A 25,424-nucleotide genomic window follows, 5' to 3' on the forward strand; every position below is an offset into this window, starting at 1 on the left:
TGAAATGGGTGTGGTCCTTGCAAAGTTGGATGAGCTTCTTGGGATTGTGAACCGGTTGGTCAAAGAACAGGGCAAGTTGAGGGATGAAGTTGGTGATCTTCGCACCATGAATGAAGATCTCCTTGAACGTCTTCAGAATGCCTCCTAAACTCATGCCTCTTTAACCCGTTTCTCCTCTTGAACTTTGGTTCTTTGTTTTGTTTTAAGACACTCTCTTGCACCTTCGGTTGTTTGTTTTTCTCTTGCTTGAACTATTTGCGTGTGTTTTAATCGTGTTGCTTGCCTTTTGAACATGTTTTCTCCTCCTTTGACGATGTCAAGAGGGGGAAGTAGTTTAATTATGCCATGTGTGATCTTTTAACTCTTAGGCTAACGTCCACCTTAATTATGTCTTAGCTTCCATGATTAGCTGTTTTACTTTGGCCAAGCATGTTGCACCTTTCGAATACCTTGATCATGTTTAACCAAAGACCGACTAACCATGGGCTAAGGGGGAATATCACACATGTTTGGACTTGTCATCATCAAAGGGGGAATTTGTTAGAACACATTAGATTGATGATGCCAAGTCCCCTTGTTATTTGATTGTTTGCTCTTAGTTGATATAATTAGTGAATGAAGCAATCAAATGGACTTTCAACAATGATTCAAGATGATCAAGTCATTCAAGGAAGTCAAGACAATGATACTTTCCAAAGCCTTAGTCGATATATGTAAGAGTAAGTGTAACATTCTCATTTAAGTCAAGTAATGGCAAAACCATGCAACGATGCATTTGTCATCGTGGTTTTCGGTACTATCATACGGAGGAGTTTTTCGTCCAAATGTTTTTAAGTGTCAAAACTTTGCAAACTTTAAACCTTAAACATTTGAATTTTCAGAAACTTGAAAACAATCTGAAATTTTGGAGTCACAAGCCCACTTGACTAAGCCTCTAGATTTGTGCAAACACCTTTTACCAAAAATGGCAAAGAAGACTTGTCAAACTTCTAAAGTAAGAAAGGCTTTTTGCCATTTTGGTAAATTGTCACATGTTGAGTGTAGAAGCTTAAGTTTTCTGATTTCTTAAGCCCCAAGCCTACAAGTCTAACACTTACCATCACTCAAAGCTATCATTTTTATATTGGATTTAATTTTTCAAAGTGTACTTACCTAAGACTAAATCCACTATAAAAAAGAGTGTCTTAGTCACATTTATTTCTCAAGACTTCCAAAGCATTTATTGTAAAACCTTGCAAATCATTTGTGCATTAAAAGCTTTGTTCTTCAAGTATTTGCAAAACGTTTTTTCTGGTTTTAAGTCTTCAAAATTGTTTTCGAAAAAGCTGTAAAAACCTCCAAGTATCAGTTCGCTGTACTGTGACATGATGAGTTTGTTCCATGATTCTCGTGTTAGATCTTCATTGTAATCTCCATGTTCATTAAAGTGAACTCTTGAGATTCAAGATTCTGTAACACCTTGAGATAGAACCCATAAACTCTTGAAGCGGAGTAGCTTTAAGTTTGAGTGCAACCGGAGTAGGTTGGCGAGTTATTTTCATTGTAAGGGGTTTAGTAAGTTTGAGTAAATTTCTAAACAAGCAATAAAATAACGGTTGGACGTAGGCCTCGGAGTAGAGGCTGAACCAATTTTTAAAATGTCGTTTGTTTGTTCATTTACTTTTACGTTCTTCCACTTTGCTATTTCTCGCATGTACCTAATCAAGTTACGTGTCACGATCACCTATACCGTGACATAGAATCATTGTACCTTCTTGTGAACTTACATTCAATTAAGTTTCTCAAGTCTTGTACTTCTTTATTCTTGCTTAAAGTAGTTAATTAACTAAGTCAAGAATAAAATTTTAAAAAAGGTACACCTAATTCACCCCCTCCCCCTCTTAGGTGTTTAATCGTTCTTAACTCTTCATTTACCCCGGGAGATACATTCCTCATACTCTTCCCGGTTCTCACACCGCAAGTAAACAGGGCTCTGGAAAGACCGAGGCAATGGGTAGTCCTCCGGCACTTGAACATACACCCATCGCCGTTGCCAGTCCTTGCAAGAAGTAAGTTTGGACACGGAGACGGCCGGCTCCGCCCGCACGCCGTACCAACCCACTTTACCGGCGATTGACGGCCGTAGATGATGAAGGCGGCGGAATAAGTTGACTGTCGGGATCTCCCCCCTAAAAAGACAGAGCCACACAAAGCCGACTATCGTCCTCATGGCCAACGGATGCAGTTGGGCCACAGCGACGTTCATAGCTTTGATGATGGCCATGACGTATTTATTCAAAGGAAACCGCAGCCCATACCCGGTGCACGATGTACACGCCGATGTGACCGGTGGAGGGCAACAGACCGCCCTGACCCTCCTTAGGGATAACGATCTTGTACCCCTCACCGAAGGAGAAATGGCCTCCGAAAAATGTCTCGCCGGAACAATCGGCGAACTTATGGGACCAAGCACGGTCAAGACCGGTCGTGCGGAGCCTCGCCATGATCCGGATAGACTGACCTCTCACCATCGAAGGAGTCCTCTCATCATCATCAAGCATCATCATCCTCATCCTCTCATTCCTCCAAAATTGGTGGATCGACTACGGGAGGAGGAGACCTAGGGCCCCCAAACCTTATCGGGATGGCGTCTAGTATCCCCTCTCCATCAAGACGCGACGGGAACCCCGGCGCAGAAGTGCTAGTCCGGCGTCGTGAGAAGACATAATAGCAATGATTACTTAACAAAATAAGAAGTGAAGAAATTTGTTTGTTTACCTTGAAGAAAAACACTCGCCGAAGTAACGACTCTGAAAATTAGAAGACAAAGAAGCCCTTGAAAGTTTAGAGAGAAGAAAATTTTGGAGAAAATGAAATTGGTGGCCAATTTCACGGAATAACTGCCCTATTTATAGGGAAAAGCCCATGAAGAGGGACCAATCGAGAAAAATGACCCATGAAGCGTCAACCAATCGGCGTGCGGACACGTGTCGGACATGCAACCATGGGATGTCAATCGTTGCAACAGTTGAACGTCAATCAATGCGACAGTGACCAAGCGTCTTCAACACGCCCATTCACATCTCTCCGCCTATTCACCTTCCTCAACAAATTCCCAAGCATCATCATTCTCTGCCCGGCCACATGATCAACCAAGCTAGGTAGCGCCGTACTGGGCAAACAAAAACAACCGGCTCTCTCAACCCTGGTCTCGGCCAGCATCAATTTCTTTTCCACATCGGATGCCCTTTACACATCCATGTGGAGGGGGGATATGGTACGGCCTAAGAAAGACCAGGCCGAGATAGAAGAAGCCGACGCAGTAGAAGAAGCCGCAGCGATCAAAATTTTTTACAAATTACTTACGCAGAATATACGCTCAAACATACATCGGAGCCCATACCACGGCATAGACTACGCTGGGGGCAAATTGATGGGGCATATTCTGCACCGCTGACCAAGTCAACATATTGAGCAAGGTCAAAGATATCCACAACAAGTCAACGACTTAGACAGCCTAGCCGATGCAACCCATCGGCCTGTCAGCCTGGGTCTCGGCATGGCAACCTGCCAGCCGGGGCACATATCCGCGTACTCATATCCAAGAACCCTCGGTCGGCCTGCCATAGGTCCATCGGCCGAGGGTAGAACGGTCTTTCCACCTGCTAGCCACTTGGCCACTACGTGACAAAAGGTGAAAGTCTATAAATACTCCTCAACCTTCATTGAGGAAAGGATCCACAATTTAACCTAAGAATCACTATTCATCTGGTATTATCTTCCTTATCTCTCTACAATTTACATTTAGTCAAGTAACAACAACTTATCCCATAAGTTTACTGACTTGAGCGTCGGAGTGAGTTCGCTCGGCCCCAAGCCGAGCCCTCAGTTTGTTCATCGTTTCAGGAGACCGAAAGGAGGATTCAAGCAAAGACGTCATTCTACGAGCTACGAGTGGTAACAAATATCTGCTCTGGAATTACACCCGGAACACTTATTTTATCCATGGCTCTCCTAGCCCTTAGACCAAGAGATTTAGCTACTCATATTAGGGTGTAAACTGCAAACTATATTAAGAGAAATGATAAACATGATAATGAAAATGATGTAAACTAAATGGTAAGACATATAATATAAAATTAAACTATGTGGTATAAAGGACTAATGATGAAAACTATATGATAACTATAATAGAAACGTAAATTAAACATGCTAGAATTAGAATTACCGAATGGAAATAGAACTTGCAAGGAAGAACAAAGTAGAACCAAAAGCTTGAATGTATAAATAACCAAATGTTTAACAACTACAAGCTTAACAATATTGAAACTAATGAGAAAACTAATGAGAGAAATATAATACTTAAGGCGATTGTAAAGTAAAATGAGACGTGAAAATTGGATATCTAAAGCCTTGGAATACCTCTCCTATTTATTAGAGAGGAAGGAAAAACGTAAACAATCAAGAAGCAGCCAACCCCGATCGGGGCCGCCAACCCCGATCGGGGTCGTAGTCCTCCGGGTAATTTCTCTTAATTCCTCTCTTAATTGCATGAGGAATCCAAAGTTTATGCTTTAATACTCCTTAATCACCCGGGTAAATGCTTCATCTATCATCTTTAGAGTCTCCAAAAAGTATCCCATGCATGTTGGAATCCTAAACTTTCCACCTTGACTTGGTCTTGATCATTGGGCTTGACTTTGATTATTGACATCATTTGCATTACACATATTGATCCATAAATTTCTCCATGCAAAACCCATTCCATTACTCCATGCTAGTCCAATATTAGGTCTTGTTTAGCTTAGTGGACTTAGTGTACAAAATGATAGGAAAAAGCCTCTAAATACTTAGATTCCTACAAAAACATGTTAAGACAAGCAAATACACTAGAACAACAAATATTAACTTATGACACTATGATAAGTGCTAAATAACAAATAAAATGGAGCTAATATAGGGGATGAAAGTATATAAAATATGCACTTATCAAAATCTCAGGAGCAGTTCGAACTTATTATTACATAATATTTTTTTCTTACTTTATTAAAATATCTCATCATGGTTTTATATCTTTGTATCATAAATATTAAGTTAGTATAGATCCCGCGCATGTGCGGTATATAGAGTTTTTACATTTTAATGTATTATTTATAGATTTTAAACTGACGCGTCATTAATTCCATATATGAAAAAAAGTGGAAAACTTATTAAGAGAACTGAGTGAAGTCTTAGGAAAAAAATGAACATACATCAGATGTATTACCTCAAACTTTAATTGTTTTTTAGTATATGTGTATTTTTTTTGAGCTTATTATCTCAAACTTTATTTATTTTTCAGCATATGTGTATTTTTTATGAGCTTATGAAAGTTTATAAGTTAGATTTTAATTTTTTTCTATCAAAACTCAAATTTAACTAAACTTATAGGTAATGTTTTTAAGTTTTATTGTAATTTTTTGAGTTAAGGTTTAAGTGAATGAACTCAGAAACTTTATAGTAAAACTCATATTTTTTTAAAACAAAACTTAAAAACTTTATTATAATGCTCTGATACAACTGGTGGTAGTAAATCGGATGTATAATCTACTTACTGGAAGTCATGGAATGTGTATTCTAATGAATTTTTTTTTTTACCATAAAGCTAATGATTTTAATTTATAAATTTTCTCAAATAATTTTGATGAATTTTTTGTTAGTAATTTATAATTTTTAGATTTACTCCAGTTTTGTTTTATTTTAATTAAACTAATGTAATTCAGAGTTTAGAGAAGATTATAGTGATTAAAAGATTAAAGGATTATATCTTAATAAAAAAAAATAATTTATTAAATATAATCTTGTTTCCTCAGTTGAGCAGATTCCTTCTGGAGGGAAAAGTTTTGAGAAATTTTATTCTCTATATAGGAGAGGAGATGTTTTCATTGGTTCGCCCAAACTGACTATATATGAGTTCGAGTTGAGCTCAAGTTAAACTCAAGTTTAGGTTTAAAGCTTGATAATAACCCCAATTTTTTTAATCTCGGATGGGCTCGAGATCAACTTGAGCTTAACCTTTTATCATGAGCACGAACCGAGCAATGCCAAACTCGTGACCAACTTATCTCGTTAAACCATAACTTTGCCAGAACCCACGCTTTCTACAAGATATAGTCAAAATTTTTGTCGAATGTTATCTTCATAATTAATCAAATGCGGCCTATCGACCAACCTAGTTTTGGGTGGTGACATACCCTTGTATATGAGGTTTGCAGGCTATTACGTATATCTGAGGGTTTACCCAGTGCACACCAAAGATACAACTGTGAGTTCCCACGCCACCAAAAATAAAATAACAAAAAATCACCAACTCATTCCTCATCAAACCCCAAATTGTTCTTCTACTAGCAACTCCACCAAATTCGACTCGAAACCAAATCAACTGTCATCCCAATCGACAAACTAAAACATACTAAATAAACGCAACCACGCGTTGAGCCATCCATCACACTCCTGCACCTGACTCACTCCTCATCAAACTTTACTTAGCTACCATCCACTCCCTTCCCCTTCCTTGATAATTTACTAAAATACCGTCTCTTATATCGTTGTACAACTATACCCCTATTCTCTCCAAGACAATACATCCCAATCCAACCCAAAACACAAGATCGAGTCGAAACCAAATCCAATCCATTGTCAATTACTCAATTGTCATCTCTATCGATACACTCATTCACATGACTCATACTTGCGAGTTGCGAGTAAAGACTACTAACACGAACTACTCGTTGACCCACTTGACCCAACTCAACACACACCTCCCTCATTCCTCATCAAACTCTAATCACACCACTCCATCTCTCAAATCGTTCTCCCATCTCTCCCCTCCCTCTCCCCTTCCGTCGCCTTACCATGGCGGTGCGCGCGACGGCGAACCGATTTCCGATCGATCAAGACGAACAAGAATCCGCCGGAATACCATGGGGAGTAACACTGACGCCATTTTCCGGCAGAGATGAGAACGGAAATCCGCCAGCTATTGGAATCGATGGCGAATCATTACCGCGTTGCGAAAATTGTTGGGCGTACTTCAATACTTACTGTGAATTGGATCAATGGGCGTGGACTTGTTCTCTTTGTGGGACCCTTAACGGTCTTTCGAGTCATTGTATTGCAAAGTATTCTCATCCTCCGTCTTGCCCTGAGATGTCGTCGTCTTTCGTCGATCTCGAACTTCCTTGTATGTTTCGAGAATTTGATCCTTTGTTGCGCGGATTTGTGGTTTTCTTTTTGGTGAATTCTTGCAGAATTTTGTGTTTTGTGTTTTGATCAGTAGGTTTTTGTCGATTTTTGCGTGTTTTTGATGGATTGGTTAAGAGTTTTTGGCAAATGTGATTTGTTTGAGTGAATTTGTGTTTTTGTTTTGATGAATTGTTGGAGATTTTATGTTTTGCATGTTTCTGGTCAATTGTTCGGTTTGAATTGTTTGAAGGAGATTAGTTTTGAATTGTTGCGAAGATTTGTGGTTTTGATTTTGGTGAATTGTTGGAGAATTGTGTTGTGTGATTTGATTAGTAGGTTTTTTGTCGATTTTTGCGTGGTTTTGATGGATTGGTTGAGAGGTTTTGGGAAATCTGATTTGTTTGAGTGAATTTCTGTTCTAATTTTTAGTGAATTATTGGAGAGTTTTGCATGTTAATGTCCCCTATTGCTCGAGAATAATTGGAGAATCTGATTTGTTTAAAGTAGCTTAGTATTGAATTGTTGAATTTTTGTTTTTTTGCGTTTTCATTTCTTGTTTTTTGACGAATTGTGTTAAGAATTTAGGAAATGTGATTTGTGTGGGTGCATATGGACTTATGTTTTGAACATTTTGTTGAATTAGTATATGGACTTTAATAACTGATGGAATATTATTTGATTGAATTGTGGTGATTTTAGTGGAAGGAAGTGATGGAGAATCAATGCAGGCTCGTCCCGTCTATGTTGCAGCTGTGGATTTGTCGTGTAAGTTTCGGTTTCTTTATCCCTTTTTATGCGATTCAGCCTTTTTACCATGGCTTGAATCATGTTGTCTTGAAGAATTGTAATGTATGCATCTTTAGTTGGGTGAAGTGATCATTTGCTGAACCGGGAGAGGTGTTTTGTGTGGAAGCGTATGGTTATTTTTGTTTGATTTTATAGTCTGTGAATGGCTGCTACCCGGTGCCTCTTCAAAGCATTGGACCTTTTTGAGATATTAATAGCAGACATTTCTTTTTTACTGAAAGGAAGAGGTCGATACGGTATGGTTCTAAGTGCGTTGTCCTTATCAGTGAGTGGTAATCAAATTCTGTGATCATAGTGCTTGAAGATCTGTCACTGTGAAGGGTATCAAAAGACTATCTGTTCTGTATGTAATGGTTTTCTTAGAAATGATATGATAGCTGTTTGTGTAGATGGAGCTTGAAGTCTTGAATCTATGGTGCACTTGACTGAAAGAATGTAGGTGCATTGTCGACACATGACACACAATTGAATTAAAAATGTCAAAGTAACTAGTAACATAGGTTTCAGCTGTCGTGGCTTTTGACTTTCTTGGCATTTATCCTATCCCAGTTCTAGGTTAATAAGTAGCTCAGTGGCTGGGGGACTGGGGGTGGGGTTGTACTTTTACCTTGGGTAGAGTTGTCAGGAATGCTGCCTTTATCATTTATCAACATTGAAGGTATATAGCCGAGACATTGTTTGTTCTCACATCTCGATATTATGAATAATGGAGTATCCTTGGATTTATCGTAGCATCATTATATAAGCTGAGAGAGTTTGATGATCATACCTTAGACAGTTGCTAATGTAGCTATTTGGATGTGCTGTGTGTTTTTCTTGTAAATTCTTATGACTGATCACTGACCTAAGTCTCTTCTTGCAGCTTCTGAAGAGTTTATAGATCTTATCAAGAGTGCATTATTGGCAGCTTTGGAAGGTTAGTGTGGAAATCATTGTGTGCTTTTTTCTCTTGATTTTTACTGATCTGGTTTAAATATACCTTGCAGCACTTCCAACAGGAGCACTATTTGGGCTTGCTACTTTTAGCCTTAAATTAGGGCTGTATGATGTGCAAGGGCCTGTTCCAGTCGTAAAGAATGTTTTTATACCTTCTGAATCAGATGGGACCATTCAAATGGAGCTTGAAGATGCTGTACCTTTGTTTTCATTCTTGGCACCAGTATGTCACCATTGAATCTTGTTTAATTGTTATTTTCTTTGTTGATTGCAATAGGAGAACCTTTTTTTTTACCTGTTTTAAGTCGGTAAGCTCCTTGTGTTGAGAGTACCTTACATAATGGGATTTTGTGTCATTGCCTAGGTGGAGACATGTAAAGATCGAATTGCATCTGCCATTGAAACTCTTAAACCAATGACCACATGGGAGAGATCGGCAGCTGCTGGTCAAGCATTAGATGGTGTATTACTTGGCGGGCGAGGTTTTGGCGCGGCAATGGAAGCTCTTTTTAGTTATCTTGGATCAGAATATGGAACCACTTTTGCATTAGGTATTGATGCTTTATAGTTTAGTGACTGATTGCATGCTGCTTTCAAAGCTAAGTGAAACATAGATTGACTATGGGATTTTAGAGACTCACAGACCTCTTTATAATTATACTACAGCGAGGGTATTTGCTTTCTTATCTGGTGCTCCTGATTATGGAGCTGGGCAACTTGATACAAGAAGGTACGGTGAGCAATATGCCAGTAAAGGAGAGGATGCAGACCTTGCTCTACTTCCTGAGCAGACCTCATTCTACAAGGATCTGGTAAGTTTGTTCAGTGTGTAACCCTTTGCATCCATGTACAACTTGAAAATAGCATTGATGTATATTTTCACAGGCTGCTGTCGCCGTTCAAGCAGGTGTTTGTGTGGACATTTTTGCTGTTACAAATGAGTACACAGATTTGGCATCCCTGAAGTTTCTTAGCATTGAAAGTGGGGGTTCCTTGTTCTTTTATCAAAGCACTGATGATTCTACACTTCCTCAGGACATGTGAGTGGAAAATTTATCTAGCGAGGAAGTTTTAGTTTTATTTTAATAGATGTCACTAGCCTACTTGAGTGTATTTTTCGACCAATCACTTTAGTTGCATTCTGCAGGTATCGCATGTTGAGTCGCCCATATGCCTTTAATTGTGTATTACGATTGAGAACATCTTCCGAATTCAGAATTGGTCACTCTGTGAGTTGTTACTTTGTTTTCTTCTAGTCATCTGAGTAATCAACTATCATATGGTCGATATGGAGCTCCTAACTGTTGTATACTCAAATGGTTCCGTTTTGCAGTATGGTCACTTTTTCCCTGATCCTCAATATGAGAATGTTCAGCACATCATATGTTGTGACTCTTATGCGACCTATGCCTACGATTTTGAATTTGCCAAAGTTGAAGGATTTTCCAGGTACTGTAATATGTAGCCAGATGTAATGATAGATAGTTGGTCTTGCTTTGCTACTGAATTCATTTCATGTGGGTTTACGTCTGAAGAATATCTTTGTGTATACTGTTTTAACTTCTTTGGATTTTTGTCCTAAAAATTCTTCTACATATGCTGTGTCAAAAATATTCAGCGAGTCTTGAAGGGAAAGACGATGATATACCTGTTAAAATTCGTCCCGACCCGAAAACCCGACCCGACCCGTTTTTAGGGTTACAAACCCGGTTTTTTCAACCCGCGGCCCGTTTGACCCGAACCCGAAATGACCTGTTATTTTAGAGTCGAGACCCGACCCGAACGGGTCAACCCGTAAGTTAATTTTATATAACTTTTATAATATTTAATAATAAAATAATTATTAAAATAACTTTATTTTAATAATTATGTCAATATAATTAATGTAAACGTTGAATATGATTAAAATATTAATTTTAAATATGATTTACATTTTAAAAAAATATTTTTTAAATTAAAAAAAATCATTTAAAAAAGACGTTAGAAATTTTTTCGTGACCCGTACTCTGACCCTAACCCAACCCGTGACCTGTATAACCCGACCCGCATCCGACCCGGCCCGTATCCTGACCCGACTCGTATGACCCGACTCGGGACCCAACCCGCCCGACCCGTTTGACAGGTCTAGTTGTCCATGTACGCTAATTCTAATAAACGTCAAGATTTTTGTATGTTTATTCCATATGACAATCTGACGGCTCCATGTTAGCTGACGGCTGACCCTAAACCGTTTGGACTAGTGCTTTGTTGTTTTATTAGTTGACCATTAATGTTTTTATCATATGCATCAGATTTTTGTATGTTTATTCCATATGACAATCTGACGGCTCCATGTTAGCTGACGGCTGACCCTAAACCGTTTGGACTAGTGCTTTGTTGTTTTATTAGTTGACCATTAATGTTTTTTATCATATGTTCACATGAGACTATAGGATATCAAATGGCCTTGAGCTTTTATGAGTATTTCAGTTTTTTTTTTTCCCGCATCCTTAAGGCAAATGATCGGTTTTTGTTTGATAAATTGTGCAATCGCGTCTTATATGGTCTGTTCCTTTCGCTTTGACAGGCATGCTTCAGAACCTCCTATGCTGCAAATAGCTTTCCAGTACAGTGTGGTGGTACCACCCGAGGAGCTGTCAAGTTCAGGATTGAGCCCTGCAAGTAGGTATGTTTACTGCCTATAGCAGCTGTCTTTTGCCAAGCGTTTTACTTCAATTCTCTGTACTGATGTGCAATAATGCTGTCTGTTATCGTGATTATTTGTATGTATATTTTTATCGCGTCCTGGAGGTTTTATAATTTTCTTTCATTATTAACTTAAATCTTCCCCGAGTGAAGGGTAATGTTGAATAAACTCTAGCAATAGAGAAAATAACATGGAATTCCCCTGTTCAATTTTCCATGAACTCTTTATTGATTTGCTGTACTGTCGTCTTCCTTTTGTTAGGAATGCATTATACTTTTTTAATATGATAACGCGCAAAATATTATTTTTGTATGGACACAGTTTTCTAGTAGTCTTTCATTTCTTCATTTTATATGGATGAATAAAGATCTTTTTTCCTTAAGCTTTCACGATTTGATAAATTTATTGACTTATCTTTTTTTTTTTGTGAAAATTTGTATGCTTGAAACAAAAAAATATGCACCATTGACATTCTATTTGCTTATATTAGTGAAAGGAGATGGAATGATTCCCAGATTGTTCTGATCGTCAGGGATTTTAGACTTACGTTGCTTTCGTGGCCGCCATAGAAGAGATCATTTGTAATTTTTGTGATACGTACGCATTAATTCTACTGTTCTTGGTTTGCTTTACGCGATAAGTTTCTGGCTCATTTATGGCACTAGCGTTCTTATTATTTTAATAAATCTGTCTGCTACCTATGTCCTCCCTTTGTAGGATAGTGATTCTTTTGAGACACCTTTAATCTGTATCCATTTGTACTTTCTTGAAATATTGTTACTCTTGCAAATGTTGCTGTGACTGTTTGTCTGCAGACCCAAATTTTCAATTAAACGGAGGCTGAGAATAAGGACCTTGCAGTATGGAACTGCTCGTAACATTAACGAGCTTTATGACACCGTTGATTCTGAAGTGGTTCTTTCAATTCTGGTCCACAAGGTACCTTATGGTGCTTTTTCGTATCTTTATTCCTGTCTTTAGATTCGCGAAGTACGTTGTTTTTGGTCAATTAATTCTAGCGTCTCATTCTTTATACTTGTTCTATCTAGGTCATTACAGCTTCTTTGGAGCAAGGAGTTCGAGAGGGGAGGTTGCTACTACATGACTGGCTAGTTATTCTTACAGCTCAGTACAATAATGCCCTTAAAATTATTCAGTATGGGACTGCAAATTCTGGCGCTGGGCAACAAATTGATGTTGCATTTGCCCAATGCCCCCAATTACAACCTCTACCTCGGCTGATATTTGCCCTCCTTAGAAGCCCCCTTCTTCGTCTGCATGAGGAGGGAGTTCATCCAGATTACCGTATATTCATGCAATGTCTCTTCAGGTATATTGGTTTTTATTTGTTTTCTGCCTTCAAATTATCCATATTGTGTTTTTACATGTTAATAGTGGTGTACTGGTGTCTAAGTAAATAATGCTAAATGCAAATCATTTCACTGGTAGCATGGATGGATTTGCCAAACTCAAGGCCAAGTGAATGGTCGGCTTCCCAGTTCCCTTAAATAAAAAACAAGCTTAAGTGCAGCCGTCTCACTGTTACTGTGAGGCTGTGAGTCACCAATACTAGGAACAGTTAAATAGGTTTATTGGACTTAAGCATACACTGGATGTCTTCAGTGGTTCAGCCTGGTATTTGACCACAGACCCTGGACGGTTTCAGATGATGATTCATTTCAGCCGACTCCAAATCATTTTGGACTAAGGCTGGTGTTGACGACTAGCACAACTGTATCTACTCTGTATCATTTGGTCTTTTTGAGTTTTGAGTGATGATCTCATATTAATTTGATGTGAGATCAACCCATTTAACCAAATAAGCTGCCCAGTTACTCATTAACCAGCTAAAAACTGAAATTAAGGAATAACTATCCCATTACGCTGCAAGCCTCATATGAGAATAGTGGATTCTATTGTTCAGTTGTCTACCTTTGGCAACTTCATCTCATCTTTTTTGCCTTTTATCTGTGTGAATGTTATGCAGTGCGTTGGAGCCGAGTTCTCTTCATCGAGCTGTATACCCTGTATTGACATCGTATACAACTCCCGAGAAACAAGCATATCCTCGCCATTCTCTAAGTCGTGCTGCTCTGATCACTAGTGGCAGTCCGATATTTCTCTTGGATGCATTTACTACTCTTATAGTGTTTTACTCAACAGCTGACCCTTCACTGCCCTTCCCGCCTCCCCATGATTGTAAGTCCCTAAAATATATCTTCGCTTTTGAATTATACTGTCAGTACTCAGTACCCTTCTTTCAACAAAAAAAAAAAACTAAATAAATCTCTGATCATCTCTAATCCGTGTTTTTTCAGGCTTATTAAGGACAACTATTAACAAATTGAAACAAGAAAGATGTCTCACCCCGAAACTCTTGTTCATACGAGAAGGGCAGGATGACACCTCAGCATTTGAGAACTATCTCATCGAGGAACAGGATGTCGAGGGTAGTGGCTTCACTAGTGTCATGGGATTTGTTTCATTTTTAGAGGATATAAATCGTAGCGTTTGGGACTATATAAACGAGTTGGAACAAGATAAGCGGTAGGACTGGCACTTCAGGTTTAGTAAGAGAGAACAGCAGAATTATACCCTTGAATTCTTTCCCAAGACTTGGGAAGAGGGTGATACTTGTACCATAAAACTCGTTGAGTTGGAAGCTTAGAGTCCAAGACTTGAAGTCGGTGAATGATCATTTCGTGGGCGATTTGTGCCGATATTGGAAGAGTTAATAGTGAAAGAACATTGTAGAACACCTCAGATTATGAGTTTAGACGAGACCAGTTGTTCGGGAGCAGTTTAATGAATAAAGTAAAGAAGTGTATTTGATTTGAATTTTTGGAAATGAGTTTTACATTGACTTGTATTTTGACGATTGTATCATGTTTAAAATTTTACAATTGTTTTACTTTGGCAATCAATTGTTTTACATTTCTCATCTAAGTTATTACGAAGTCACGATGACATTAACTTTAGCCATGATAATGCTTGAACTCTCCAAAGCTGTCGACATTTATACAGGCAAGGGAGGATAATTAATTAACTTTATTGATATTCTGTAGAGGTGACAATCGGGTCACTTTTGTCGGTTATCGGTTGGGTCAAAGCGAGTAGGGTCATTTTGGGTCCGCATTGTGTCGGATCTAAGTCGGTTATAGTTCATGACGAGTCATCATTGGGTCGGCCGGTTGGGTTATCAACAAGTGTCAAGTCGGGTCTGACTTGGTTCAGTACCGGGTGACGTTATCAACATATATTTTATTTTATATAATTAAACATTATAAAACAATGTATGACAGTGCATAAATTTTAGTTTAAAATGAAAACAATTAAACTGAATGTCATCTTATTTGCACTATTATTAAGCTAATTTATGATCGACTCATCCATCGGGTTGAGTCAACATTTGGTCACGAATTCGGGCAGTTCAATACGAGTCCTAGTTTGAACAAATTAGACTGCTATCGATTAGCGGTTATCGGTTTAGTCTCAAGATGAGTTGATTCCATTTCGGTACACTTAATTTTCTTTTTTTTTTTTGAAATTGTCATCTCATTAATAATCAACAAAGCGTAGGTTACAATGAAGATAACAAATAGACAAAGGAAAATCAAGATTGCTAACGTAAAAAATACATTCAAAATAACTATCTAAAAATTAGTAATGGCGCTGCGCTCCAAAATCATAAATTTCTTGAATCTATGAATAATCGATGTCTTTGCATCCTTCTTGATGGAGGAAGCAGTTAAGCCGTCTTGATGTATTCATCAATGAAACAACAACGATAATCTCCCGTCGATTAAAACTTATTATATTGATAACAATCACGAAAAATGGAAAAACAGAAAGAAGGGATGAACAACAGATCTCACCAAAAGGGAGACTATTATTGAAAATAAGATAGATCTGCATGATATTAGTTGTTTAAGAAAGCTTTTGTGGGGCTTACCATCGATGGATGATCGATGGAAGCCCCCGAATAATAATGGAGGCTAGGTTTTTAGAGAGGGTTTTTTTTAGAGAGATATATAGTATCTTTTAGGTACACTTAATTTTCAGATTCTATCGAGTCGAGTTTCAGCGGGTCAAGAGTTGGTAGAACTAGTGGAAAGAGTGACAACAAATGTAAAATAGTAGAGGTGAAAACGTACAGGTGGAAGCATCACACGAATGAATCACCTGAATCAAACGGCCTAAATCATATCCACCTTCCAACTACTGTACGACTGTATCTAGTACTACTACTAGTAGTAGTCGGTTGCTCATTTCATTCAGCTCAGTTTTTTCATCGCCACCTCACTTTCTCTCTCTTCTTCTTCTTCCATTTTTCTCCGCATAATCTCTCGGTAAAACCCTAATTTCCTTAATCTTCTCGCTACTTTAATTTAATCTTTGTTTTAATGCTCGGAATATCGTATACTCCCTCTGTCCCGGTCATTTGTTGTCCTTTTCCATTTTGAGGTGTCTCGGTCATTTGTTGTCCTTTCTATTTTAAGAATGAATTTGATGAGTAATTTGATCATTCACACCCAATTTATTCCACTTGTCATTTAGTAATTAGCCCCCTCCCCCTTTCCTTGGTCTTTGTGCCAAAATCAAAGGACAACAAATGACCGGGACGGAGGGAGTATATGATTATTTAATCGCACGAGTATTTTTGCAGCTGAGTAATAGTAGTATTGTTTACTAATGATCGGTTAATCGCGATAGTTCTGTTTGTTTTTCGCTTCTGTATGTTATTCGTTGATTTTATGATTATCGATGATTTTATGTTATTCTGGAATTTTTGTTAAGCGATGATTTGAACGAGTGGTTACGATCATTTCTTGAAAATTTTAGCATTGTTGTGATAGTTTATAGCTCCGTTATCGCACTAATGACGATTATAGTGTTTTTGTTGATTTCTGTAAGAAGTTTATATTTAACTTGATGTTCGTTGATAATAGAGTTTATGTGAAAGAATTGAAGATTAATGTTGATTCTGTTTTTAAAAACTGTGTCGACCTTTTTGCGGTTTGGTTGCAAAACGATGTTGAGGTTTTAGTAATGATCGGTTAGTTTTGATCGTCTTTTGTTTGATTGTTCGCTTGTGTAAGTTAGCTCGTTGATTTCATATTTATCGATGATTTTATGGTTGCTAAAGCTCCTCTTCTCTTTGGAGTTTTGTTGAGCGGTTGTGGAAATTTTTTTCTGGCTCCCAAGCTGCCTCGGTATAGGCGGCAATGCGGCACATTGTCTTGATGTTTCATGAACCTTGGGTGTTAAGGTTTTTGTGATGTTTATTTCAGTGCTGTATGATTTCAGCATTCTTATGCTGGTATATAGCAGCAAGTCACCAACAGAACGTCTACGTTTAACTTGTTTAGTATGGTTGTGTTTGTTGATAATGGAGTTCAACTTGTTTAGTAGAGTATGGTTTATGTTTGTTGATAATGGAGTTCATGTAATGAAATTGAAGATTCATGGTGATTCTGTTTTTGAATTGTTTGTCGTCTTAAATTTTTTTTTTTTTGAGTTTTGTGGTGAAAGGAGGTTGATAGTTTTGGGCGTTTTATGGTTTACACTCTTCATCTGCCTAAATTTGGGGGCTGGGCGTGCTTTTGAAAGAAAATTTGATCGAAAATGATGGTAACATTGTGATAAGATATGTTGTAGACTGTAGAGTACCTTCCAAAGGCAACTCATATTGAATTGAGTTGCTTGAACACTTGTGTTGGAAATTTTGTGGGATTTACGACACCATATTCATAACATGCATATGTTCAAGCCTAATTATGCTGGTAAACACTTAGTCTTGTAGTTAGTTTTAAGAAAAAGTGCAACTGTAGGGTGCAGTGTTATGGTTTTGGCCTTTGGGTCATTTGGATATCTCATTGTGGAAATAGATTGTAGAGTCAACCAGTCAAGTGTGGGTTTAATGTTCCTCGAAAGTTCTGAATTTCTCTTTATGACAAGGGTGCATACCTAAGTTCAATCTTAACCAAGATATCTGTGTCAGTAAATGGAAAGTAATTGTACTGCAGATATAGGAAGAAGTTAATTGTAAGTGTCTTTCTCAGCCTAGGACCACCTGCATTGTTATTCGATTTATCAGTAGCGATAGCTTAAACGTATACATTCACCAGGGTCATTTTATGCCGCACATCCAGCTCTGTTGTTATCGTTGCCTGTTATTAGCTAATTGACAATTGTTTTCGATGTGTCAAGGATTTTGTAGATTATGTTATGGAATTGTGGAAGAAATAGTCAGACTGATGTGATATCTTATTTTTATACTTTCTGGTTGACAGGTTAAACCCGCTTTTTTAAGTGATTAACGTTTGCTGTCACCAATCATCATGGCTGGAAGAGTTGCTCTGAGAAGCATTACTCGTAGGTTTTCTAGCAGTGGCAAGATTCTGAGCGAGGAGGAAAAGGCTGCAGAAAATGTCTACATTAAGGTAATGCTATGCCTTCATATTTACCAAACCTTTACCTTATTTTTTTTTTCCTTACACCATTAGTCCTCAACTAGGAAGTTTATGGCATGTTACTTTGTGTTAATCTTATTTTCCATATGTATGAGGAAAAATTTCACTACTCTTGCTGCGGTTGCCTACTTCCATGAATCTTTTGTAAACAGCCATACATTAAACATCCATACGGCACCGTAGTATGAATTGATATATTTAACTATGTATAGCAGTCTCCTTATTGCTTGTAAGCTGAGTAGCTGATTAATACACTTTCCATAGTTATTGGTCAAGTCTCAGCTTAGCTCTTTTGTATCTGTTGGATGTGTGCGCTTGTATCATGTGGGTTTTCTGCTTATACTTGGAGCAGAATGCTAGGTGATGTATAAGGTATATGATTTTCAAACCATGTTTTATTTGAATGGTGTCCAGAGCTGCAGCTAGTAACATACGGTGCTTTTACCTAAGAATTAACTCGCTTTTTCTATGTTACTTTGTATGTTGTTTTGTTTGTTTATCGCAGCTGGATCTCTTTCTACGAAAATTCTGTAATTTCTACATTTATCTTTACTTAAACATATGTGTTCTTTCTAACATAAATATTTTATATGCAAATGCAGAAAATGGAGAGAGAGAAGTTGGAAAAGGTTGCACGTCAGGTGAGATACTTGTAGCCTTAAACTATTTGAAATTCCTTAAATAGTGAGATGGAAGACCAAGAGCTTGCTTTCTTCATTTCTCGTTAATCTTCGTTGACTGTTGAAAAATGATTCTTCTAGTACGTCTTCTCAACTGTTGAAAAATGACTCCCTCCTATTCAACTAGAAATTTTACATTTTTCTTTTTCGGCATGTTCAACCAGTTGTTACATATTGTTTTTTTTTTTTTTTTTGGGCATGATTTAACATGTTATATATGACCTTACTCACTTGCACTGTTGCACATGGACCCATTGGCATCCATCTGTTGTGAAGGCAGCAAACACATCGTAAAAGGATAGTTCTCATACAGTCTTTCATGTTTCTTTGACTCTTACTACGGAGTGTTTTTTTTTCCTATCTTCCTTTACCTAGCTCTCTCCACGAATTTTCTGCTACTGGCACTTCTTTTTCGTATGGTGTCTTTTACATGGCCATGACCATCTTAGGGATTATATCACAATTCCTCTGTCCCACAATCATTCACCACCGAATAAAACATGTATATGGGCTTGCTTGGGATGTGTACGTAGTTGTTACCGGGAGTAACAAAGTTCAAAGTAGAAAAAGAAAGTTGTGGACACTCTCGTGTTGTATGCTTTACCCCTATATGGGGATAACTATTACTCTTCCTCAGTCCACCCTTTGCTCCGCCATTTACCTACATTTTCTTCTCTATTACCCTTCTAACAATTACTTCCTACCTTCATTCCAAACAAGGCCTGTATAAGAAACGTAGTAGATTGGCTGGGTTTGGACCAAAACCAAATACGTGTAAACTATTTGTTGGGGACAGAGGGAATAGTGCAAAAATTATCCAGGTTCTTTCCGTGTCAGTTACGCTGTATCTAACAATAGGAATGCTCTCAGGGTCTGAAAACAGAAGCAACTGCGGCACCAGGCAGTGGATCAGGGGTTCCCCCAGTGAGTGACGCTGCTAAGGCAAGTGGCGCAGAAGCATCCTCAAGCAAAGTGTCATCTGACAAGTATCGGAACTACACTATTGTGGCTGGTGCTCTAACTGTTCTGGGTGCTGCGGGTTGGTACCTGAAATCTGGCTCGAAGAAGACTGAAGAAGTCCATGAGTGAATAATACCTTCTGGAATGCGTTGCTCCCTTCTCTTACTCTTGGGGTGATACCTGGCATGAACACGTTTGATGAAAGATACATTGCAGTTCCGTAAAACAATGTAGTTTTTTGGTTAATCTTTACCAGACCACTCTCTGGGTTATTCTGTCTAGCTAATAAATCACAAGTAGCAGAGAAAAGTCTCTCGACTGGTAGTGATGACATGCATCTTTTTATCTTTCTAAAGATACGTGAATGAAGTTTTGTATAAATGTTGGTTAACTGAAAATGCTGGCTCTGTCGACAAAGTTGGATAACAGTTCAGCTCGTAGTATGTCTATATCAACAAAATTCAAGGCTCAGTTTGGGTATAGTCTGAATGAATGAATCAGCATCGACAAAATTTGTTCAATATGAATTTATGTAAAAGTGCAAGAAAATGCATACAAGACTGTCTACTAATTTGTGGTTAAACAAATTCTAGTTTAAGACGTACTATATCCGTCTCAACTCTCAACTTAAAATGAGTCGAAAGAGGGTAGACGAGACAAAAGCATGTTGTCTAGGGACTATCAAAAAAATTGTCCCATCGGAATAACAGATCCAAGTGGGGTGAAATTTGACCCGTTTAAATCTTAAGACGGATCCATCCTTAATAAAAGAGAAAAGTCACTTGCTTTCTCTTCCATTTTCTGGTGTGATTGGGGGAAGGATAGTGACATCATCTTTATACAGCCACATTTACTTGTCTATGTTATGTTATTTTATGTCATGTTGTGTTGCATCTTTCAAATGTGCATTACTGTAAAAGGCTAGGAAATGCATTATCCTAGATGATTTAGTGTGCCCGACTTTTGCTTTTGTCCTATCAAAAGTCGGGCTGTCAAATTCTGATCGATTTACTAGCTGAATATCGACCCTTTTGACATACATTATGTGAATAAGGGACTAGGAGCCCCCTCTGTTGCTCTGTGCTAAAACCGTCATCAAATGAGGCATACTACTACATTTACTCATTTACGACAATTTTTTTTTTTTTTTTTTTTTTTTGACAGTTGGATACATAATGAACGTTCCTACAATAATCGAGTTTTCCTAGCAACATTGTGTGCCAGAAAATTCAAAGACCTAGGAACATAACGAAGATTAATACAATGAAAAAGTTTTCCTAATTCGATAATATCAGTAATAACTGAATGCAGCCGGTAACTTCTTGAAACGATCCCAGTGATCTGCAAGATAACTTGGAGACAGTCGGAGGAGATGCTAACATGAAGGGAGCTCTTATGAAGCGCCCAAATCAGCACCTGCTTGATTCCTATGGCCTCTGCATGTTCCGCTGATTCAGAAAGAAGGGTAAGATGCATACTGTCTAGTGCCTGGAGACGCGCTGATTTTGTTATATGCCTATCGGACACATACTCTTACATTAAGCGTCTGGTATATCATGTTCTACGAAGTGTCGTAGTTATTCTGTGGACTATATAATCTCAGCTCACTCACACTGTCACGGTTTCATTACTCCCGCTGCTATTGATGGGATACCATACCTCAATACCTCTATGACATAAAAAATCTCTTCTTTAACATGTCAAAGCAGCATCTCATAAAGCATCTGGTAGCTTTCGCTTTAAACTTTTTCACATAAAGAATATAAACATGATGTTTTTATGTGGATCATGAACACTCAGCTCCCTTTTTCTTAGAGGTAGCTGTTAAATGATATCATCCCTTTTCCTCGATTTCTTGTATACTAATTAAATCCCCTTTTTGACTTGTAATTTTCAACTTCAGCTTTTGCTATAATCCCAACTCTTTATATCTCCTGACTTTTGTCCCGTCAATACTTTACTCCTGAAATTAAGACGGAGAAAATCTGACCATTTTACGATAAATTGTTATTTTTATTACAGAAATTAAGGCCCGTTTGAAATGAGAATTTGCATACGCCTTTATGGGGGAATATCTTGTGCTTGAATTCTTTCTGAACATTAACTTCATGCCATGTTTATTATATACTCAGAATCAAGGTTCATTTGCTGGTTAGTTTTATTGCGACGTACTTAGAGAATCTCTTCCATTTGTCCTCCGGAAATATATAAGATGGTGGGGCTAGACTTAGAAACTAGAGGTAGAAATCCAAGCTGTTGATTAGAGGATATGATGCTTTGGTCCTTGGATATCTAAATTAAGATTTCCTGCTGGTGTCGGAATCTTATATATTTTCATGTCGTAGTGCTGTTGTCGGCTTCCCGCTGTTCTTTTCATGTACAATTACAGCACCCTATTTTTCAGCTCTGCTGTTCATTCATTTTTTACAGAAGAAGATAGTCCTCGACTCTGTCGGGGCATGACATTGGTTTACGTGTCCTGAAAATGATATTAGCTTTGTTTTGGTAAAGTTTAGGACAGTTTTATTTACTTTCACTTATTTCTATTCAAACTTACAGTCCAACTTTGCAACTTATAAGAAAAAAAAAAGGAGATTTCTCTTTTTCATTTGATGCTTCCACTATACTATTATTTGTCAGTTTTTACTGTTACATTATCAACTGTCTGGGCGCCTGGCCCCGTGTATCATGACTTGCGATTCTGTCGTTGATGATGTTTTCAACTGTTGTATCCATTGTCGAGTTTTTTGATCCAAATCCGTTTCATTACTCTCCATCCATGATTCAGTACCCGTAAGGACTAAATAGTCCACTGCATGTTATTAACTGAATCGGAGTAATGACTAAAGATTTCTCTTGTTGAAGTCGCGTTGAAGATATTTGATTCTATTTGTGTTAAATGTGATTGAATTATGATTTGTATGGATAACAGAATCTTTCAGCAAATTTTATCTGTTTTGTAGAAAGATTTCATTCTGCATGAGGACCATGCTACTCTCCTGTCAAATTGCAGAAATTTGCAGGAAATGGTACTGCTTCTGTCTCAACCATTTGTTCCTCTACTTAACTTCCTCCCTCCATCCCAATCATTTGTTTACCTTTGTTATTCTTCGCCAGGAGTATTCTGAATGAGGACCATGCTACTCTCCTTAGCCTTGCTCTGAACTCCAAATACCTAACAATCTGAGAATCACGTCCTCAGATTTTCGCCTATTAGTCAGTCTTTACCGATTTAGATTTTGACATTGAATTCATCCTGGACATTTTCCTTTTTTTAATATATGCTCGTAAACATGCCTGTTTTACCATAGCTGTGTAGTTAGTTAGTCTCTGCTGTCCGAATCAGTACTCTAGTAACTTTTTTTTTCGGTTTTTACCCTGCTTAATATTTTCTTCTGAATATACTGTAAACATGTAATAAGAAACTGTAAAAATTCACTTAAATATTACAGTCACCCATCCCTTTGTATATTCTGATTTTGAGATCGAGCAGAAACAAACCTAAAACAGCATCTTATTAAAAAATTTCATACCTCGGAAAATACCAAAAATATTTTCAAGAATTTTAAAACCAAATTTCTTGACAAATGAATATCAATACATCAAGAATGACCTCTTTCAATATCGTCCTTGACGAAAGTTTCATCCTTTATTTGTTCCTCACCTTCCTTCTCTTCTTCATTTTCCACAGCGCTGCTGTCGTCCTTGTCGACAGCTTCACTAGCATCATTACCATCATCATCATCAGCATCATTGTCGTCTTCTTCATCAGACTGCTGTATGAAGCAGAGACGAAGGCGTCCATCTTCCCTAGAAGCATGAAAACGCTCATATGTTGGAATCTTAATCTCCTGCAATATAAACCTTCCGTCTTGTCTAGAAGACTGAAACCAAACACCAGGCTTTCCTGTCTTCCCTATGCAAGAAATCGGCGGAGGGAATGTCATACCATTAGTCGTCCTCCTCCTCCCCCTCCTCCTGTACTGATCACCTGAATTCCCTCTTGCATTCATTTTACAGTTGCTGTTATTCTTACCATGATCATTTTCGCGGTCATTTTTGTTATAATCTAACCAGGTACCAGGAAACTCAACCTTGAGATCCTCAACATAATCCAAACTCTCTGAACCAATCCCTTCAGTGCAAAGCTGAAGGCTCTCATTTCGCCTATGACGACGATACTCATTACTACTCTTAGCATCTTCTGTACTACTGTACAATTGTACATACCTGGTGGTGGCTGCCATGTTGCAGCAGATGCATAAACAGGATCAGGACTCTCTTTGAAATGCAACTCACCAAATATCTCAGTAAACGAGTGCTCGAGAGGCCGTTTTATGGGTTGGATTTGCTTCCATGGAGAAGATATAGTATCAATCAAGGAAGATGATGCTGAATTTTCTGTTATTTTGCTCTCAAAGATGTGCCTTAGGCTACTTCCACAGGTTGACATTTATATTTTTTACTTTATTATATTTTTGTCACACCCTTATGTTGCCTCAATTTGGAGAGCATTACATTACATATATATATATATATATATATATGGAGGAAAAAAATGAGATTTTTTTGTGTTGGGAAATGGGCTATTTCTCTAGGGGATTTTATGTGATTATATATAATCGCAAATTCGGGTTTAAGATGACAATATCAGTTGTAATGCTAAAACTGGTCAATTAGGTAATGGCCCTGTTTGGTAAACAGCAGATTAATTTCAGCATAAGTAGATTGCAAAAGCAAATTATAAATGACATATTTTAATAGAAGGTTTAATTTCAGCATAAGTAGATTGTAAAAGCAGATTATAAATAACATATTTTAACAGAAAGTTTGACTAGCATATTATAATTACCAGAATTAATTTGAGTGTTTGGTAATTGGAGATTACGATTAGTAGATTGTTGTTTTTTTTTGTAAAATGGATTAAAATTTCTTATTTTAGATTATACTAACCAATATGCTGGGGTAAGTAAAATAGCATATTGACCCCAAATATGTTGTTTCAATATGCTGTTTACTAAACACTAAAATTAGCATATTTGGTCAAATATGCCAAAACCATTGAATATGTTAAAAATTAGCTAATATGCCGTTTACCAAACACCCTTAATATATGATAAAAGATAACTAACTTCCTAGATATTAGCAAAAAGTTTGTTCTATTATCATCAAGGGTAATATTTGAATTCAGTTTACCATTAAAACAGATATTATCGTCTTAAACAAGAACAACTATATATAATATCTCTTTGGTAGTTGCATGGGCTCACACTTTTCTGCAGGGAAAAGGTCAAGTAAAGAAGAACAAGTTAAAGGGGAGTATTTCTGCTTTTCTTGTGCCATATCTTTTGTAAACCTAAGCTCCCAATATATTTGTGACATTTGTATTGTGGCAATTTGATCCAACTTTTATTGATGCTACTCAGACCAATTTGATGTGAATTTAATTAAGGGTCAGCTCGGATCTTTTGTAGATTCTGGACTCTTTTTTTTGCTATTTAATTCATACGTGTTTGGATCTTAAATGAACGGATTTGATCTATATTAATGTATAAAAAATGCGTCGAATTGAAGTAGATTGAAAATAAGCCTGAACAAATAGTGCCTCAATAATTTGTTAGATAAGGATCAAAGCCCTCGAGAAACGATTGTAAACACATGATTATTGTGGAATTTTGC

At 37.6% G+C, this 25,424-nt stretch overlaps 3 protein-coding genes across 3 annotated transcripts; 2 read left to right on the top strand and 1 right to left on the bottom strand.

Moving 5' to 3' along the window:
* The first annotated feature begins 6,688 nt into the window (after positions 1 to 6,688).
* Positions 6,689 to 14,573, top strand: LOC141622810 (protein transport protein SEC23 D-like). Its single transcript, XM_074438830.1, has 14 exons — positions 6,689 to 7,201; positions 7,903 to 7,968; positions 8,873 to 8,926; positions 8,997 to 9,169; positions 9,311 to 9,497; positions 9,613 to 9,758; positions 9,832 to 9,986; positions 10,094 to 10,175; positions 10,280 to 10,395; positions 11,513 to 11,611; positions 12,448 to 12,571; positions 12,682 to 12,962; positions 13,620 to 13,831; positions 13,951 to 14,573. Exons 1-14 carry the CDS (start codon positions 6,874 to 6,876, stop codon positions 14,181 to 14,183), a joined length of 2,256 nt encoding a protein of 751 aa, XP_074294931.1. The 5' UTR covers positions 6,689 to 6,873; the 3' UTR covers positions 14,184 to 14,573.
* A 1,318-nt stretch (positions 14,574 to 15,891) lies between these two features.
* LOC141622814 (uncharacterized protein At2g27730, mitochondrial-like) lies at positions 15,892 to 20,182 on the top strand. The gene is made up of 4 exons (XM_074438833.1): positions 15,892 to 15,981; positions 17,926 to 18,075; positions 18,708 to 18,746; positions 19,656 to 20,182. Exons 2-4 carry the CDS (start codon positions 17,974 to 17,976, stop codon positions 19,872 to 19,874), a joined length of 360 nt encoding a protein of 119 aa, XP_074294934.1. The 5' UTR covers positions 15,892 to 15,981; positions 17,926 to 17,973; the 3' UTR covers positions 19,875 to 20,182.
* Positions 20,183 to 23,237: 3,055 nt separating this feature from the next.
* On the bottom strand, positions 23,238 to 24,309 carry LOC141621203 (uncharacterized). The gene has a single exon (XM_074437865.1). The coding sequence runs from the start codon at positions 23,990 to 23,992 to the stop codon at positions 23,348 to 23,350; it is 645 nt and encodes a 214-aa protein (XP_074293966.1). The 5' UTR covers positions 23,993 to 24,309; the 3' UTR covers positions 23,238 to 23,347.
* Positions 24,310 to 25,424: the final 1,115 nt, after the last annotated feature.

The sequence above is a fragment of the Silene latifolia genome, chromosome X, assembly GCF_048544455.1.
Source record: "Silene latifolia isolate original U9 population chromosome X, ASM4854445v1, whole genome shotgun sequence".
NCBI classification, from domain to species: Eukaryota; Viridiplantae; Streptophyta; class Magnoliopsida; order Caryophyllales; family Caryophyllaceae; genus Silene; species Silene latifolia.